The sequence below is a fragment of the Salvelinus alpinus genome, chromosome 14 (assembly GCF_045679555.1).
Source record: "Salvelinus alpinus chromosome 14, SLU_Salpinus.1, whole genome shotgun sequence".
Lineage (NCBI taxonomy): Eukaryota > Metazoa > Chordata > Actinopteri > Salmoniformes > Salmonidae > Salvelinus > Salvelinus alpinus.
Window position 1 is genome coordinate 19,206,481 of NC_092099.1, and position 17,554 is coordinate 19,224,034.

General features: G+C 44.7%; 1 protein-coding gene and 1 non-coding gene across 3 annotated transcripts in view; one reads left to right on the plus strand and one right to left on the minus strand.

The window, feature by feature from the left end:
- Window positions 1–473: 473 nt before the first annotated feature.
- ttll4 (tubulin tyrosine ligase-like family, member 4) overlaps window positions 474–17,554 on the plus strand; it is a 49,994-nt gene continuing 32,913 nt past the window's right edge. The window contains exons 1-4 of one of the 2 annotated variants that reach the window (XM_071340723.1): window positions 474–840; window positions 1,956–4,326; window positions 5,846–5,946; window positions 8,095–8,152. In XM_071340723.1, the coding sequence (XP_071196824.1) occupies window positions 2,504–4,326; window positions 5,846–5,946; window positions 8,095–8,152 (1,982 nt within the window). In that variant the 5' untranslated portion in view covers window positions 474–840; window positions 1,956–2,503. The remainder of the gene's footprint in view (window positions 841–1,955; window positions 4,327–5,845; window positions 5,947–8,094; window positions 8,153–17,554) is intronic. The other variant, XM_071340722.1, reaches the window with a different exon arrangement.
- On the minus strand, window positions 8,501–8,573 carry trnat-ugu (transfer RNA threonine (anticodon UGU)). Its single transcript has one exon. It is a non-coding gene; the product is annotated as a tRNA-Thr (tRNA).

The following is a 17,554-nucleotide window of genomic DNA, read 5'->3' on the forward strand; positions in this document are numbered from 1 at the left end:
TCTTGGGTAAAGTATTTATTTTTAGGGCAATATCGGTAGAAATGTTACAAATGGGGAGGTCCGGGGCCCTCGTCAGACATCATCGTAAATTGCAGGGATGTATTGCGAAAAGGAAATAGCAAGATATGGCATTATACTGGGAAAGACGGGTTAATCTGTGGACATCGGAGGGTTGGAGTTAAGATCAGAATGAATGGTGATTGGCCGCTGTGGCTGAAAATCCAACACAGGAAATTAGGAATACGTGTATAATTATTTAACTACAGGTACTGTAGATGTGAGCGAAATAGCTTTAAGTAGAAGTATTGTTGTTTGTTAGTTTACTCCAATTAGGGTAGGGATGGTAGGAGGGGCAAAAGCAAAGAAGAGAAAAATGACAACAATCCAAAAAGTTGTGGATTTTTTTTACCATTCTCCCTGATTCCGAATATATAAACGTCACAGTCGTGGCATGCTTGGTTCAATAGCTATTGACGAGAGAAACCCGAATATCCAATATGAAACTAATTTGACTTCGGTCATTGGATACAGTTTGTACAGGGTGGCGTCCTCACAAGCATGACTTGTCAACTATCAGTAGAATATGTCTTGTTGATGTCAAATAAACAAGACAAGTTTTTAATAATACATTATGAAATGTAACTAATATAGACCCGTGTTTTGGGATCATTTCATTAATTGAAGTTCTGGAAATGTGTCAATACCGATCTGCCTCAGTTTGTGGTTGTTAGGAGGCAACGATGAAGGGTTAAGGGAACTTTAGCGCTGCGAGACTACACTTTATTTGGGGGTGAAAAGCACAACCACCACCACTGCTGCTGTGCCACGCATTGGCCCCAGGTAAATGTAAACATTTGATATATTGTAACCATGTACGCTATAGTGAGTATTTAACTAGCTAGTAAAAGCTAGAGGCCTCTCTGAAATTCGTTGAAATGTTTCTCCTCCGGGGTTGTTAGTTAGTTTAGATATTTTTGCGGGGGGGAGTCGTCCACAGAGTATATACTGTAAATGTTGTCCATATTTCACAACTAAGTTAGCTAACAGAGCGTTGCTAGGCCCGGTTTAAAACGTACTTCAGGACTCCGTTTGAGCGGAATTTCTAGTCGATTAACGTGACCGATTTGACCTTTTCCATTATAATGTAATCTTGAGGCCGTCATTGTAAATACGAATTTTATCTTAACTGACTTGCCTAGTTAAAGGTTAAAACACCTTGACGGTATTCCCCGATAGCTAACGAAGGCTAGCTAGGCTAGCAAGTTTGACAACCAGCTTCATGTTGAAACCACATGGCTGCTTACCGGCTCGCTAGCTGGCAACCGGCTATTTATAAACTGCGGTCACCGTGCAATTAAAAGTGCTGATACACCCGGAGACGTGATACTTGTCAACTGGCTAGTTTATTGCTAATCTTACGTTACCGGTATTAACCAACTCTCTGGTTACACTGACTGTCAATTAACTTTACTTAGCTAGCTACCATGTTGGCTAACTGAACGCGAATTGCTAACCTTTCATCAAGCTAGATATTATGCAGCGTTCATGTCATGTCAGAAACTCGGGGCCACCGAGTTAAAGTGAACGTGTTATTTGTGTAGAGCTTACTATTGGTTGATTCTGATACAGCCCAAGTGGGGGGAAACTCGAAAATCATGCCACATTCACGTCATGTTGGAAACTCAGGGCTTCCGAGTTAAAAAGAACATGTTATTTGCATAGAGCTTACTATTGGTTGATACTTCCCATGTGGGAAACGCAGGTATCATCCTACTAAAACGAGTAAGCAAGTCCGAAATTTCAGAGTTTCCGACATGACGCAGCTTTACAGTTTCATGTTGTCATCAACCACGTGTGTCAACTTTGGTGATTCTGGTATTTCATTTCATAAATTGATTTTTTTGTGTGCATGGTAATCCCCTAACTCCCTCAATTCCCGGATAAATCCATGCCAGGAGGGTGTGAGATGGCTCTTGATGTCTTCTAATTTGAGCTGAAGACTAGTTGAAAAAACGGGCCTCCTGCTCCCGGTCATCAACCCTCATTATTCGAGCCAAGTCTACAGTGTTTCATACGGCTAACAGTCACACTAGTCCCCTTAGCCCCAGAGAGAAGCCTCTACAGTACTCTTGTGTCTCCCGGGGTTGCCAGTGACTCTATAGGCCAGCTGAATGTGAGGGTGGGTCAGACTCAGAAGAACCAGCTTCATAGTGCCTCAGGGAAACCCTCTACAACGTGCCTTCAACCTTTCTGTGCCTGCAGCCACTAATCTAGCTAACAAGCCACAGTGTCCTGGTAGCTCTGACGTTATCTCATTCGGACATAACCCTGCTGTGTTGGAGCCAACCGTTCACAGTTACCGGCACGGATCCTGGCCCGCAAAAGAGCCTTGTCACTCCAGCCTACGCCCTATCCCACGTGTCCATCTCCACCAAAGGCAGAACGCATCTTAGACTCACAGAACAACTCAGCGTCACAGCCTGCTGATAGCACCACCACCAGCATGCCCACCAACCAGTCAGTCTCCTGGACCAGTGGCAAGCTGAGAGACAATAACAAAGGGTTTATGAGGCCCACTATGGGTAAAGTGCCTTCCCGTCCCAGACATGAGACTACCCAGACAAGAGACTCAGCAAAACCTTTGTCCCCCCTGACCCAGTCAGCTTCCTATTGCCGTGGGGGGGGCAATGTGGACGGTAAAACACAGGCTAAGTTCACACACACACCCCACCCCCCCAACACTGTTCCCTTTCAGGATAGACCAGCCCACCACCTTGCTGTGGCACAGAATCAGATCTGGAAGCTTCAGGACCCATGTCAGTGTGAAAGCCTGGTGGCAGCAGAAATGGAGGGGGCGGACCACCCCCAGAGGCGGGGGTGTTGTCCTGTTGGCCACGGAACTCCTCCTAACACACCGGCAGAGAGAATCAGGAAGTTCAACTCTGAGTTGGAGTTCACTAAGACTGTGAGGAAGCTGACACAGTCACGAAGCGCGCTCACCCCTCATCCCAGGAACAAGACTGTTAACGGAGTTACTACTGGACCCTCAGGGTCCAACATGGATCCAGTCAAGATGGACAAAGCCGTGACTACTAGCTCAGTCTCAGTCATCCACAGCCTTGCTCCAGCCAAACCCTCTGTACCACTCTGCCTTACTAAGAGAGACCAGGAGACGGAGCCCTCTGTCCCTCCTGTATCCATGGAGACCTCCAGTGCCTCCAGCCTCGACAGCAACACCACAACAACAAACAGTAGGAGCACAGCAGCCTCCATGGCACCTCTACCCCACGCAGGGATAACTCCAACCCAGTCCCCTACCCAGGCCAGTGCCACAGTTAGTTCTGGTGCAGGGATAACTCCAACCCAGTCCCCTACCCAGGCCAGTGCCACAGTTAGTTCTGGTGCAGGGATAACTCCAACCCAGTCCCCTACCCAGGCCAGTGCCACAGTTAGTTCTGGTGCAGGGATAACTCCAACCCAGTCCCCTACCCAGGCCAGTGCCACAGTTAGTTCTGGTGCAGGGATAACTCCAACCCAGTCCCCTACCCAGGCCAGTGCCACAGTTAGTTCTGGTGCAGGGATAACTCCAACCCAGTCCCCTAACCAGGCCAGTGCCACAGTTAGTTCTGGTGCAGGGATAACTCTAACCCAGTCCCCTACCCAGGCCAGTGCCACAGTTAGTTCTGGTGCAGGGATAACTCTAACCCAGTCCCCTACCCAGGCCAGTGCCACAGTTAGTTCTGGTGCAGGGATAACTCTAACCCAGTCCCCTACCCAGGCCAGTGCCACAGTTAGTTCTGGTGCAGGGATAACTCCAACCCAGTCCCCTACCCAGGCCAGTGCCACAGTTAGTTCTTGTGCATCGATAACTCCAACCCAGTCCCCTACCCAGGCCAGTGCCACAGTTAGTTCTGGTGCAGGGATAACTCCAACCCAGTCCCCTACCCAGGCCAGTGCCACAGTTAGTTCTGGTGCAGGGATAACTCCAACCCAGTCCCCTACCCAGTCCCCTACCCAGGCCAGTGCCACAGTTAGTTCTGGTGCAGGGATAACTCCAACCCAGTCCCCTACCCAGGCCAGTGCCACAGTTAGTTCTGGTGCTAGTTCCATCCCAGAGAACACTGAGGTGGGTTCTGAGTCGTGTTCAGGGTCTACTCAGAGTTGGAGGCCTTCTGTCACCTCGGTAACCACCCAGATATCTGCCTTACACCTGACCAAGGAGAGGAGTGTCCTGTCTCTACAGGGGGGGCACAGCAACAGCCCCTCCCAGTCCCTACCTGCCCTGGAAGAGGAACAGCAGGCTACTGAGTCACCTCAGCTCCCCAGGTCAGTGCTCTCTCATTCTACAGGCGATGGTTAGACTAGATCATAGTATGTTTTGAGCATTGAAAAAGTGATATGTACACAATCGAGCTTAATTCCTCCTGTCACCCGTCACTTTGACGTCTATAAATGTACTGGTGATCTACTTAAAGGAATACTTCTGGATGTTGGCAAAGAGGCCCTTTATCTCCCAGGGTCAGGTGAACTCGTGGATACCATTTTTATGTCTCTGCGTTTGAAGGAAGTTGCTAACAAGCGCCAGTGTGATTGCTAGCTAGCGCCAGTGTAATTGCTAACTAGCGCCAGTGTAATTGCTAACTAGCGCCAGTGTAATTGCTAACTAGCGCCAGTGTAATTGCTAACTAGCGCCAGTGTAATTGCTAACTAGCGCCAGTGTAATTGCTAACTAGCGCCAGTGTAATTGCTAGCTAGCGCTAGTGTAATTGCTAGCTAGTGTTATTGCTAGCTAGCGCTAGTGTAATTGCTAGCTAGCGCTAGTGTAATTGCTAGCTAGCGCCAGTGTAATTGCTAGCTAGCGCCAGTGTAATTCCTAGCTAGCGCTAGTGTAATTGCTAACTAGCGCCAGTGTAATTGCTAACTAGCGGTAGCGCAATGACTGGAAGCCTATGGGCTCTATTTCCGGCTGGCGTTAAGGCGGCGCTAGCGTCAAATGTATGTTAGTTTGCAATTTCGTCAAATATATAGGTCTAGATTTTGTCATTTAACTTCTGTAAGCTATTTAATAAAGGACTAACATTAGAAGTGCAGTTGATTCCAAGGCAACACATAAAATACTGTAAATACACAGCTTGAAGCAACCACATATTTTGCCATGGAGCACGTTCTGATTGGCCGGCGAGGGGCCAAGCCTCGACACACCCACAACTTTTTTTATTCATCAAAATCCAGCCCCCCCCCAATTTTTATTTATTTCTGCCTTCGCTTAAATTGACCTTCGCGTTAGGTTTGATAAAAATAGAGTCTTATGGGTATACCCATAGACTTAGCTGTTAGCATATACCCATAGACTTCTTCATCGTGCTAACGCTAGTTAGCATTGGCTCGCTAACCTGCCACTCTTCAACTTCCTTCGTACTGGACACAGAGACTTACGAAAATGGTATCCACATGAGTTGATCTGACTCTGTGGAAGTAAATAAAAAAGGCCTCGTTGTCAACCTCCCAGAAGTATCCCAGGAAGTAGATCACCTGTGCATTTATTGTGTTGTCACATTTTTACAGAGGTCAAAGTGGCTGATTTGATAGGAGGAGGAGGAATTATTAAACTCAATTATGTAAGCTAAGTGTAGGCTAAGTGTAGGCTAAGTGTCCTGCTTTTGTATTATTTGTGTTTATCATGAGAGTAACAGTATGTTGTGTCTGTCCATACGGTCTTCTGTGTTGTTTGTCCATGGGACTCAGTGAGGGATAGTAAAAAAAAAAGCTTTACAGAATATCCTATCAGATGTCTTGTTTTGAGTCTTTTTTGAGTTTTATTTTTTCTTCCTGCCTGTCCATACAGTCCAGAGAGTGTTGCCATGCAGGAGGATGGAGACGCAAGGGAAGAAGAGTTTCCTGATGATGAGCTGGATGACTGCAGTGGTGGTGGTGATGATGATGATGGTGAGGAAGATCACTTTAACTAATCATTGAACCCCTCATCATCTAGACATTGTGAAAATGACACCACTTAATATGACTGCTGTAGCTAGGCTAATATAATGAATACTAGGCTAATATAATGAATACTATATATCCTGTTTGTCCTCAGATGGCTCTGACTGCTGTAGCTAGGCTAATATAATGAATACTATATATCCTGTTTGTCCTCAGATGGGTCTGACTGCTGTAGCTAGGCTAATATAATGAATACTATATATCCTGTTTGTCCTCAGATGGGTCTGACTGCTGTAGCTAGGCTAATATAATGAATACTATATATCCTGTTTGTCCTCAGATGGGTCTGACTGCTGTAGCTAGGCTAATATAATGAATACTAGGCTAATATAATGAATACTATATATCCTGTTTGTCCTCAGATGGGGCTGACTGCTGTAGCTAGGCTAATATAATGAATACTAGGCTAATATAATGAATACTATATATCCTGTTTGTCCTCAGATGGGGCTGACTGCTGTAGCTAGGCTAATATAATGAATACTAGGTTAATATAATGAATACTATATATCCTGTTTGTCCTCAGATGGCTCTGACTGCTGTAGCTAGGCTAATATAATGAATACTAGGCTAATATAATGAATACTAGGCTAATATAATGAATACTATATATCCTGTTTGTCCTCAGATGGGGCTGACTGCTGTAGCTAGGCTAATATAATGAATACTAGGTTAATATAATGAATACTATATATCCTGTTTGTCCTCAGATGGTGCTGACTGCTGTAGCTAGGCTAATATAATGAATACTATATATCCTGTTTGTCCTCAGATGGCTCTGACTGCTGTAGCTAGGCTAATATAATGAATACTATATATCCTGTTTGTCCTCAGATGGCTCTGACTGCTGTAGCTAGGCTAATATAATGAATATTAGGTTAATATAATGAATACTATATATCCTGTTTGTCCTCAGATGGCTCTGACTGCTGTAGCTAGGCTAATATAATGAATACTAGGTTAATATAATGAATAGTATATATCCTGTTTGTCCTCAGATGGCTCTGACTGCTGTAGCTAGGCTAATATAATGAATACTATATATCCTGTTTGTCCTCAGATGGCTCTGAATGCTGTAGCTAGGCTAATATAATGAATACTAGGCTAATATAATGAATACTAGGCTAATATAATGAATACTAGGCTAATATAATGAATACTAGGCTAATATAATGAATACTAGGCTAATATAATGAATACTATATATCCTGTTTGTTCTCAGATGGCTCTGACTGCTGTAGCTAGGCTAATATAATGAATACTAGGCTAATATAATGAATACTAGGCTAATATAATGAATTCTAGGCTAATATAATGAATACTAGGCTAATATAATGAATACTAGGCTAATATAATGAATACTAGGCTAATATAATGAATACTATATATCCTGTTTGTCCTCAGATGGCTCTGACTGCTGTAGCTAGGCTAATATAATGAATACTAGGCTAATATAATGAATACTAGGCTAATATAATGAATACTAGGCTAATATAATGAATACTAGGCTAATATAATGAATACTAGGCTAATATAATGAATACTAGGCTAATATAATGAATACTAGGCTAATATAATGAATACTAGGCTAATATAATGAATACTATATATCCTGTTTGTCCTCAGATGGCTCTGACTGCTGTAGCTAGGCTAATATAATGAATACTAGGCTAATATAATGAATACTAGGCTAATATAATGAATACTAGGCTAATATAATGAATACTAGGCTAATATAATGAATACTAGGCTAATATAATGAATACTATATATCCTGTTTGTCCTCAGATGGCTCTGACTGCTGTAGCTAGGCTAATATAATGAATACTAGGCTAATATAATGAATACTAGGCTAATATAATGAATACTATATATCCTGTTTGTCCTCAGATGGCTCTGACTGCTGTAGCTAGGCTAATATAATGAATACTCGGCTAATATAATGAATACTCGGCTAATATAATGAATACTAGGCTAATATAATGAATACTATATATCCTGTTTGTTCTCAGACGGCTCTCACTGCTGTAGCTAGGCTAATATAATGAATACTAGGCTAATATAATGAATACTATATATCCTGTTTGTCCTCAGATGGCTCTGACTGCTCCTCTATAAACGATGCCTCATCCACAGCCTCCATGCCCGTCCAGTAAGTTTCATAACTTCAGGTTTTTCAAAATCATTGACATTGTTTGAATACTTTGTGTATTTTTAAAAATTATTATGTTATTGCAATTATTCTATTCAAATCTTTCTGGTTTCTAAGGTTTTGTCTGTACAAAGATGTATTCAAAGAAAAATATGTTTTTTTAAAATATTTTATTTTTTAGAATTGAACTGTGATGGTCTATATTGTGACAATGATGTCAAGTCTGTTTTGGTTATCTGTCAGACCACAAATTCACCCGGGTCATTTTACATTTACATTTAAGTCATTTAGCAGACGCTCTTATCCAGAGCGACTTACAAATTGGAAAGTTCATACATATTCATCCTGGTCCCCCCGTGGGGAATGAACCCACAACCCTGGCGTTACAAGCACCATGCTCTACCAACTGAGCCACACGGGACAACGGGTCATGAAATGAATCCGTAACGGACCAGAGAATACGGCTATATTTCTCATCATGGTTTCACACCTGTCGTGTAGGCATCGTTGAGATTAACAGAAAGTTCAGTTAGTTATAGATAATAGTCTTTACAATGCCAGGAACACTTGACACAAACTCTGGGGGGGGGGAAACAACAAAAATTATTGTAGATAAAAGCTTATTATTAATCTGTGAAGACAGTAGTCATTTTTCATCCTGTTGTGTCTTGAACTCTATAGAATGCCCGTTCCTAATTCCAATGGCCCTCCTAGTCGGGACACCTGACAGTTCCCTGGCACTACGATTACACAAACCCAGGAGAGAATATGTGACTTTTTGTTTGTTCCAATGGTTGCTGCCGGTGAAAGGTTGAAAGCACAGAGGCTAGTGGGAAGGTCTACCAATTGTCAATCATTGATTTTTAAAGTGGAAACTATCCTCCGATAACGGGCTCCGGTAGCGTTTGGCAGTCGCATGACGTCCCAGCTGATTTGTTGATTTGTTTTAGGCTGTTTTGGTTTTCTTCTTTCAGCTAAGGCCCATGTAGAGTTGGCCTGTTATCTCCTAGTCAGCCCATGTAGAGTAGGCCTGTTATCTCCTAGTCAGCCCATGTAGAGGGTAGAGTAGGCCTGTTATCTCCTAGTCAGCCCATGTAGAGTAGGCCTGTTATCTCCTAGTCAGTCCATGTAGAGTAGGCCTGTTATCTCCTAGTCAGCCCATGTAGAGTTGGCCTGTTATCTCCTAGTCAGCTCATGTAGAGTAGGCCTGTTATCTCCTAGTCAGCTCATGTAGAGTTGGCCTGTTATCTCCTAGTCAGCTCATGTAGAGTTGGCCTGTTATCTCCAAGGCAGCCCATGTAGAGTAGGCCTGTTATCTCCTAGTCAGCCCATGTAGAGTAGGCATGTTATCTCCTAGTCAGCCCATGCATATTGTAGAGTAGGCCTGTTATCTCCTAGTCAGCCCATGTAGAGTAGGCCTGTTATCTCCATGGCAGCCCATGTAGAGTATGCATGTTATCTCCTAGTCAGCCCATGTAGAGTAGGCATGTTATCTCCTAGTCAGCCCATGCACATTGTAGAGTAGGCCTGTTATCTCCTAGTCAGCCCATGTAGAGTAGGGCCTGTTATCTCCTAGTCAGCCCATATAGAGTAGGGCCTGTTATCTCCTAGGCAGCCCATGTAGAGGGTAGAGTAGGCCTGTTATCTCCAAGTCAGCCCATGTAGAGTAGGGCCTGTTATCTCCAAGTCAGCCCATATAGAGTAGGCCTATTATCTCCAAGGCAGCCCATATAGAGTAGGGCCTATTATCTCCAAGGCAGCCCATATAGAGTAGGGCCTATTATCTCCAAGGCAGCCCATATAGAGTAGGGCCTATTATCTCCTAGTCAGCCCATGTAGAGTAGTCCTGTTATCTCCAAGGCAGCCCATATAGAGTAGGCCTGTTATCTCCAAGGCAGCCCATATAGAGTAGGCCTGTTATCTCCAAGGCAGCCCATATAGAGTTGGCCTGTTATCTCCAAGGCAGCCCATGTAGAGTAGGCATGTTATCTCCTAGTCAGCCCATGCATATTGTAGAGTAGGCCTGTTATCTCCTAGTCAGCCCATGTAGAGTAGGCCTGTTATCTCCATGGCAGCCCATGTAGAGTATGCATGTTATCTCCTAGTCAGCCCATGTAGAGTAGGCATGTTATCTCCTAGTCAGCCCATGCACATTGTAGAGTAGGCCTGTTATCTCCTAGTCAGCCCATGTAGAGTAGGGCCTGTTATCTCCAAGGCAGCCCATGTAGAGTAGGCCTGTTATCTCCTAGTCAGCCCATATAGAGTAGTGCCTGTTATCTCCTAGGCAGCCCATGTAGAGGGTAGAGTAGGCCTGTTATCTCCAAGTCAGCCCATGTAGAGTAGGGCCTGTTATCTCCAAGGCAGCCCATATAGAGTAGGCCTGTTATCTCCTAGTCAGCCCATATAGAGTAGAGCCTGTTATCTCCTAGTCAGCTCATGTAGAGTAGGCCTGTTATCTCCTAGTCAGCTCATGTAGAGTTGGCCTGTTATCTCCTAGTCAGCTCATGTAGAGTTGGCCTGTTATCTCCAAGGCAGCCCATGTAGAGTAGGCCTGTTATCTCCTAGTCAGCCCATGTAGAGTAGGCATGTTATCTCCTAGTCAGCCCATGCATATTGTAGAGTAGGCCTGTTATCTCCTAGTCAGCCCATGTAGAGTAGGCCTGTTATCTCCATGGCAGCCCATGTAGAGTATGCATGTTATCTCCTAGTCAGCCCATGTAGAGTAGGCATGTTATCTCCTAGTCAGCCCATGCACATTGTAGAGTAGGCCTGTTATCTCCTAGTCAGCCCATGTAGAGTAGGGCCTGTTATCTCCTAGTCAGCCCATATAGAGTAGGGCCTGTTATCTCCTAGGCAGCCCATGTAGAGGGTAGAGTAGGCCTGTTATCTCCAAGTCAGCCCATGTAGAGTAGGGCCTGTTATCTCCAAGTCAGCCCATATAGAGTAGGCCTATTATCTCCAAGGCAGCCCATATAGAGTAGGGCCTATTATCTCCAAGGCAGCCCATATAGAGTAGGGCCTATTATCTCCTAGTCAGCCCATGTAGAGTAGTCCTGTTATCTCCAAGGCAGCCCATATAGAGTAGGCCTGTTATCTCCAAGGCAGCCCATATAGAGTAGGCCTGTTATCTCCAAGGCAGCCCATATAGAGTTGGCCTGTTATCTCCAAGGCAGCCCATGTAGAGTAGGCATGTTATCTCCTAGTCAGCCCATGCATATTGTAGAGTAGGCCTGTTATCTCCTAGTCAGCCCATGTAGAGTAGGCCTGTTATCTCCATGGCAGCCCATGTAGAGTATGCATGTTATCTCCTAGTCAGCCCATGTAGAGTAGGCATGTTATCTCCTAGTCAGCCCATGCATATTGTAGAGTAGGCCTGTTATCTCCTAGTCAGCCCATGTAGAGTAGGCCTGTTATCTCCATGGCAGCCCATGTAGAGTATGCATGTTATCTCCTAGTCAGCCCATGTAGAGTAGGCATGTTATCTCCTAGTCAGCCCATGCACATTGTAGAGTAGGCCTGTTATCTCCTAGTCAGCCCATGTAGAGTAGGGCCTGTTATCTCCAAGGCAGCCCATGTAGAGTAGGCCTGTTATCTCCTAGTCAGCCCATATATAGTAGTGCCTGTTATCTCCTAGGCAGCCCATGTAGAGGGTAGAGTAGGCCTGTTATCTCCAAGTCAGCCCATGTAGAGTAGGGCCTGTTATCTCCAAGGCAGCCCATATAGAGTAGGCCTATTATCTCCAAGGCAGCCCATATAGAGTAGGGCCTATTATCTCCAAGGCAGCCCATATAGAGTAGGGCCTAGTATCTCCTAGTCAGCCCATGTAGAGTAGGGCCTATGATCTCCTAGTCAGCCCATGTAGAGTAGGCCTGTTATCTCCAAGGCAGCCCATGTAGAGTAGGCCTGTTATCTCCAAGGCAGCCCATATAGAGTAGGCCTGTTATCTCCAAGGCAGCCCATGTAGAGTAGTCCTGTTATCTCCTAGTCAGCCCATGTAGAGTAGGCCTGTTATCTCCAAGGCAGCCCATATAGAGTAGGCCTGTTATCTCCAAGGCAGCCCATATAGAGTTGGCCTGTTATCTCCAAGGCAGCCCATGTAGAGTAGGCCTGTTATCTCCAAGGCAGCCCATATAGAGTTGGCCTGTTATCTCCAAGGCAGCCCATATAGAGTAGGCCTGTTATCTCCAAGGCAGCCCATATAGAGTAGGCCTGTTATCTCCAAGGCAGCCCATGTAGAGTAGGCCTGTTATCTCCAAGGCAGCCCATATAGAGTAGGCCTGTTATCTCCAAGGCAGCCCATGTAGAGTAGGCCTGTTATCTCCAAGGCAGCCCATATAGAGTTGGCCTGTTATCTCCAAGGCAGCCCATATAGAGTAGGCCTGTTATCTCCTAGTCAGCCCATATAGAGTAGTCCTGTTATCTCCAAGGCAGCCCATGTAGAGTTGGCATGTTATCTCCAAGGCAGCCCATGTAGAGTAGGGCCTATTATCTCCTAGTCAGCCTATGTAGAGTAGGCCTGTTATCTCCAAGGCAGCCCATATATAGTTGGCCTGTTATCTCCAAGGCAATGCCATTCATTCCCAGTACAACAGAACAGATCCAGAACAGCATCATACGTGACTTTCATGTGAGTTTTGTCGTTCAATTCTTTGCCCAGATATTTGCCATTTATCAGACAATTGTTTTTAGTCGATCAGATTGTACTTTGTTTGAAGATGATTAGGAGGAAGACCCGTTGATTAGGAGGAAGACCCGTTGATTAGGAGGAAGACCCGTTGATTAGGAGGAAGACCCGTTGATTAGGAGGATGACCCGTTGATTAGGAGGATGACCCGTTGATTAGGAGGAAGACCCGTTGATTAGGAGGAAGACCCGTTGATTAGTAGGAAGACCCGTTGATTAGGAGGAAGACCCGTTGATTAGGAGGAAGACCCGTTGATTAGGAGGAAGACCCGTTGATTAGGAGGAAGACCCGTTGATTAGGAGGATGACCCGTTGATTAGGAGGATGACCCGTTGATTAGGAGGAAGACCCGTTGATTAGGAGGAAGACCCGTTGATTAGGAGGAAGACCCGTTGATTAGGAGGAAGACCCGTTGATTAGGAGGAAGACCCGTTGATTAGGAGGAAGACCCGTTGATTAGGAGGATGACCCGTTGATTAGGAGGATGACCCGTTGATTAGGAGGATGACCCGTTGATTAGGAGGAAGACCCGTTGATTAGGAGGAAGACCCGTTGATTAGGAGGAAGACCCGTTGATTAGGAGGAAGACCCGTTGATTAGGAGGAAGACCCGTTGTAATGGAATGTGTTTGCAGTTTTTATTGATTCATCTTGAAGGTGTTGTAATGGTTTGGTTTAAAATAGACTTTAAACATTTATTTTTACTCAATGTCTCCCGTCGTTCCAAAGACATGGCTAAGTTAACTCTGGGCGAAACGACTCTGGGCGAAACGGTAGCTTTAAACCAGTGACATGGCCTGCTAGGTATCAACTAGTCTTGTTGTTTTACCTCCTCTGTTCTTGACATGGATCACCAGGCAGCATGTTGTCTGTGTGGCAGAATGGAACCTTGTGTTAACTGAATAGTCGGCAGGGAAGAAGAAACCTGTTTGGAAATGTGTTTTGATAATATTCCCAGTGTTCGCTGTTAGTATGACTTATTGCATCCTCCCTGTTCTAATGCCACTGTGTGTTACTGTGTGTAACTGTGTGTTACTGTGTGTAACTGTGTGTTACTGTGTGTTACTGTGTGTAACTGTGTGTTACAGTGTGTTACTGTGTGTTACAGTGTGTTCTTATACCACTGTGTGTTACAGTGTGTTACTGTGTGTTACAGTGTGTAACTGTGTGTTACAGTGTGTTACTGTGTGTTACAGTGTGTTCTAATACCACTGTGTGTTCCTGTGTGTTACAGTGTGTTCTAATGCCACTGTGTGTTCCAGTGTGTTACTGTGTGTTCTAGAGGTCGACCGATTATGATTTTTCAACGCCGATACCGATTATTGGAGGACAAAAAAAGCCGATACCGATTAATCGGACGATTAAAAAAAAATAAAAAAAATAATAAAAAATAAAATAAAATTATAATAATATATATACAGTGGGGAGAACAAGTATTTGATACACTGCCGATTTTGCAGGTTTTCCTACTTACAAAGCATGTAGAGGTCTGTAATTTTTATCATAGGTACACTTCAACTGTGAGAGACGGAATCTAAAACAAAAATCCAGAAAATCACATTGTATGATTTTTAAGTAATTAATTAGCATTTTATTGCATGACATAAGTATTTGATACATCAGAAAAGCAGAACTTAATATTTGGTACTGAATCCTTTGTTTGCAATTACAGAGATCATACGTTTCCTGTAGTTCTTGACCAGGTTTGCACACACTGCAGCAGGGATTTTGGCCCACTCCTCCATACAGACCTTCTCCAGATCCTTCAGGTTTCGGGGCTGTCGCTGGGCAATACGGACTTTCAGCTCCCTCCAAAGATTTTCTATTGGGTTCAGGTCTGGAGACTGGCTAGGCCACTCCAGGACCTTGAGATACTTCTTACGGAGCCACTCTTTAGTTGCCCTGGCTATGTGTTTCGGGTCGTTGTCATGCTGGAAGACCCAGCCACGACCCATCATCAATGCTCTTACTGAGGGAAGGAGGTTGTTGGCTAAGATCTCGCAATACATGGCCCCATCCATCCTCCCCTCAATACGGTGCAGTCGTCCTGTCCCCTTTGCAGAAAAGCATCCCCAAAGAATGATGTTTCCACCTCCATGCTTCACGGTTGGGATGGTGTTCTTGGGGTTGTACTCATCCTTCTTCTTCCTCCAAACACGGCGAGTGGAGTTTAGACCAAAAAGCTCTATTTTTGAATCATCAGACCACATGACCTTCTCCCATTCCTCCTCTGGATCATCCAGATGGTCATTGGCAAACTTCAGACGGGCCTGGACATGCGCCTGCTTGAGCAGGGGGACATTGTGTGCGCTGCAGGATTTTAATCCATGACGGCGTAGTGTGTTACTAATGGTTTTCTTTGAGACTGTGGTCCCAGCTCTCTTCAGGTCATTGACCAGGTCCTGCCGTGTAGTTCTGGGCTGATCCCTCACCTTCCTCATGATCATTGATGCCCCACGAGGTGAGATCTTGCATGGAGCCCCAGACCGAGGGTGATTGACCATCATCTTGAACTTCTTCTATTTTCTTCTATTTTCTAATAATTGCACCAACAGTTGTTGCCTTCTCACCAAGCTGCTTGCCTATTGTCCTGTAGCCCATCCCAGCCTTGTGCAGGTCTACAATTTTATCCCTGATGTCCTTACACAGCTCTCTGGTCTTGGCCATTGTGGAGAGGTTGGAGTCTGTTTGATTGAGTGTGTGGACAGGTGTCTTTTATACAGGTAACGAGTTCAAACAGGTGCAGTTAATACAGGTAATGAGTGGAGAACAGGAGGGCTTCTTAAAGAAAAACTAACAGGTCTGTGAGAGCCGGAATTCTTACTGGTTGGTAGGTGATCAAATACTTATGTCATGCAATAAAATGCAAATTAATTACTTAAAAATCATACAATGTGATTTTCTGGATTTTTGTTTTAGATTCCGTTTCTCAAAGTTGAAGTGTACCTATGATAAAAATTACAGACCTCTACATGCTTTGTAAGTAGGAAAACCTGCAAAATCGGCAGTGTATCAAATACTTGTTCTCCCCACTGTATATAACAAGCCATTTTGCTTGTTTATTAAACAGTTGTATATATATATCATACACACACATTTTTGTAATAATGACAATTGCAACAATACTGAATGAACAATGAACACTTATTTTAACTTAATATAATACATAAATAAAATAAATTTAGTCTCAAATAACATGAGAACATATGTTAAAACGAACCACCAGCTTTCATGGTTCTTCTATATTCCCAGTTAACAAGTTTTATGGTGTAGTGCAGAAAGCAGAGCTTGTCTGCATGGTCCCCTGTCAGTCTGCTCCTCCGCTTATCATAAATAATCCCCACCTCACTGAACACTCTCTCGCTTGGGACCGAAGAAGGTGGGGGACAGAGAAACTTCTTTGCCAGTGGAGCAAGTGATTGAAGTCTGGAGTGGTGGAAGCAGAATGAGGACAAAGGCAAGCCGCTCTTTCTGTCAATGACTCTGTGAGGTAATGCTCCAACTCAATTTCAAAACGGCACTGGACTTCAGCCCTGCCCTCTTGGCTTCCAAGGATTCTAGCGCAGAGGCTGTCCTCCCGACTGGGTGGCTGATCTACTTGGACTCTTTGCCTTTTTGCACCTGGATCTGGGTCCTCCTCTTCACTCGTCCCATCTGCTGTGGGATTTGGTTTCCTTAGTAGGTCAGACTCCTCCTTCAGCCACTCTTTTGCTTTCTCTAGTGCTGTCCCTGAGGTGAAGGTGTAGCTCTTGTAACGTGGATCCAGGACAGCTGCCAGCACCAGGCACTTTTGTCTCCTCGACCTTGGAGAACCTCCTTGTCAGACTGTCCAACGTGATCTTCCGGTAAAGTTTTGATACCTTGAGTAGAAGAACCCTCCTGCTGTAGCATCAGCTTCGGCACCGACACACTGGGGGATGAGGCATGCTGCTGTAGAGTTGGTGTGGCTCATCTCCTGTCACCTCCTCCATAGGTACTAGAGTCTCAATTAGGTTAGAGACAATGTCCCACTGTGTAGCAGACAAACTGCCGACGTGTCCGTATACACCTGCATACACACTCTGTTCAAACATCCTCTGCGACATGTGTAGTGTTGAGTTCCAGCGAGTTTGAACTGCTTGGATGATGCTGTGTTTGGGAAGGCCAAGCTCTTCCTGAATGACCCTCAGCCTCTGTTTGGCCAGTACAGAGTGGTCAAAGTGAGTTGCACAACTCTCTGACTGGATAGGCCATCATTGATTACAAGCTGTAGGGTGTGTGCACTGCATCTGAAGTCTGGAAGCTCTGCCAGTCTTATACCTTTCACCATGTTTGCCCCACTGTCCCTGAGGACCAAGCACTACACGTTCTGTGTGGATTTTCCCAGTATTCCAACATGGTCAAAAACATCTCTCTGATGTAGTTTCCTGTGTGTCAATGAAATGTCCAGTAAGGCTCATCAGGGACTCTGTAGTGGCCTGACCAGCAGTCAGTTGTGATTGCCATGTGTGGAGCGTTCCCTGCTGCCACCAGATTCTTCACTTTCATCACAACTCTTTCATGTGTTTTATCTAGCGTTTCTGTGCGAAATAATTTTTCATCTTTGATCCTGTACCGGGGTTCAGCAAGAGTAATCAGCCGCTGAAAACCAACCTCAGACACCACTGTGAATGACTGGTTGTGAATGGCTGGTTGTCACACCACCGTGAATGACTGGTTGTCACACCACTGTGAATGGCTG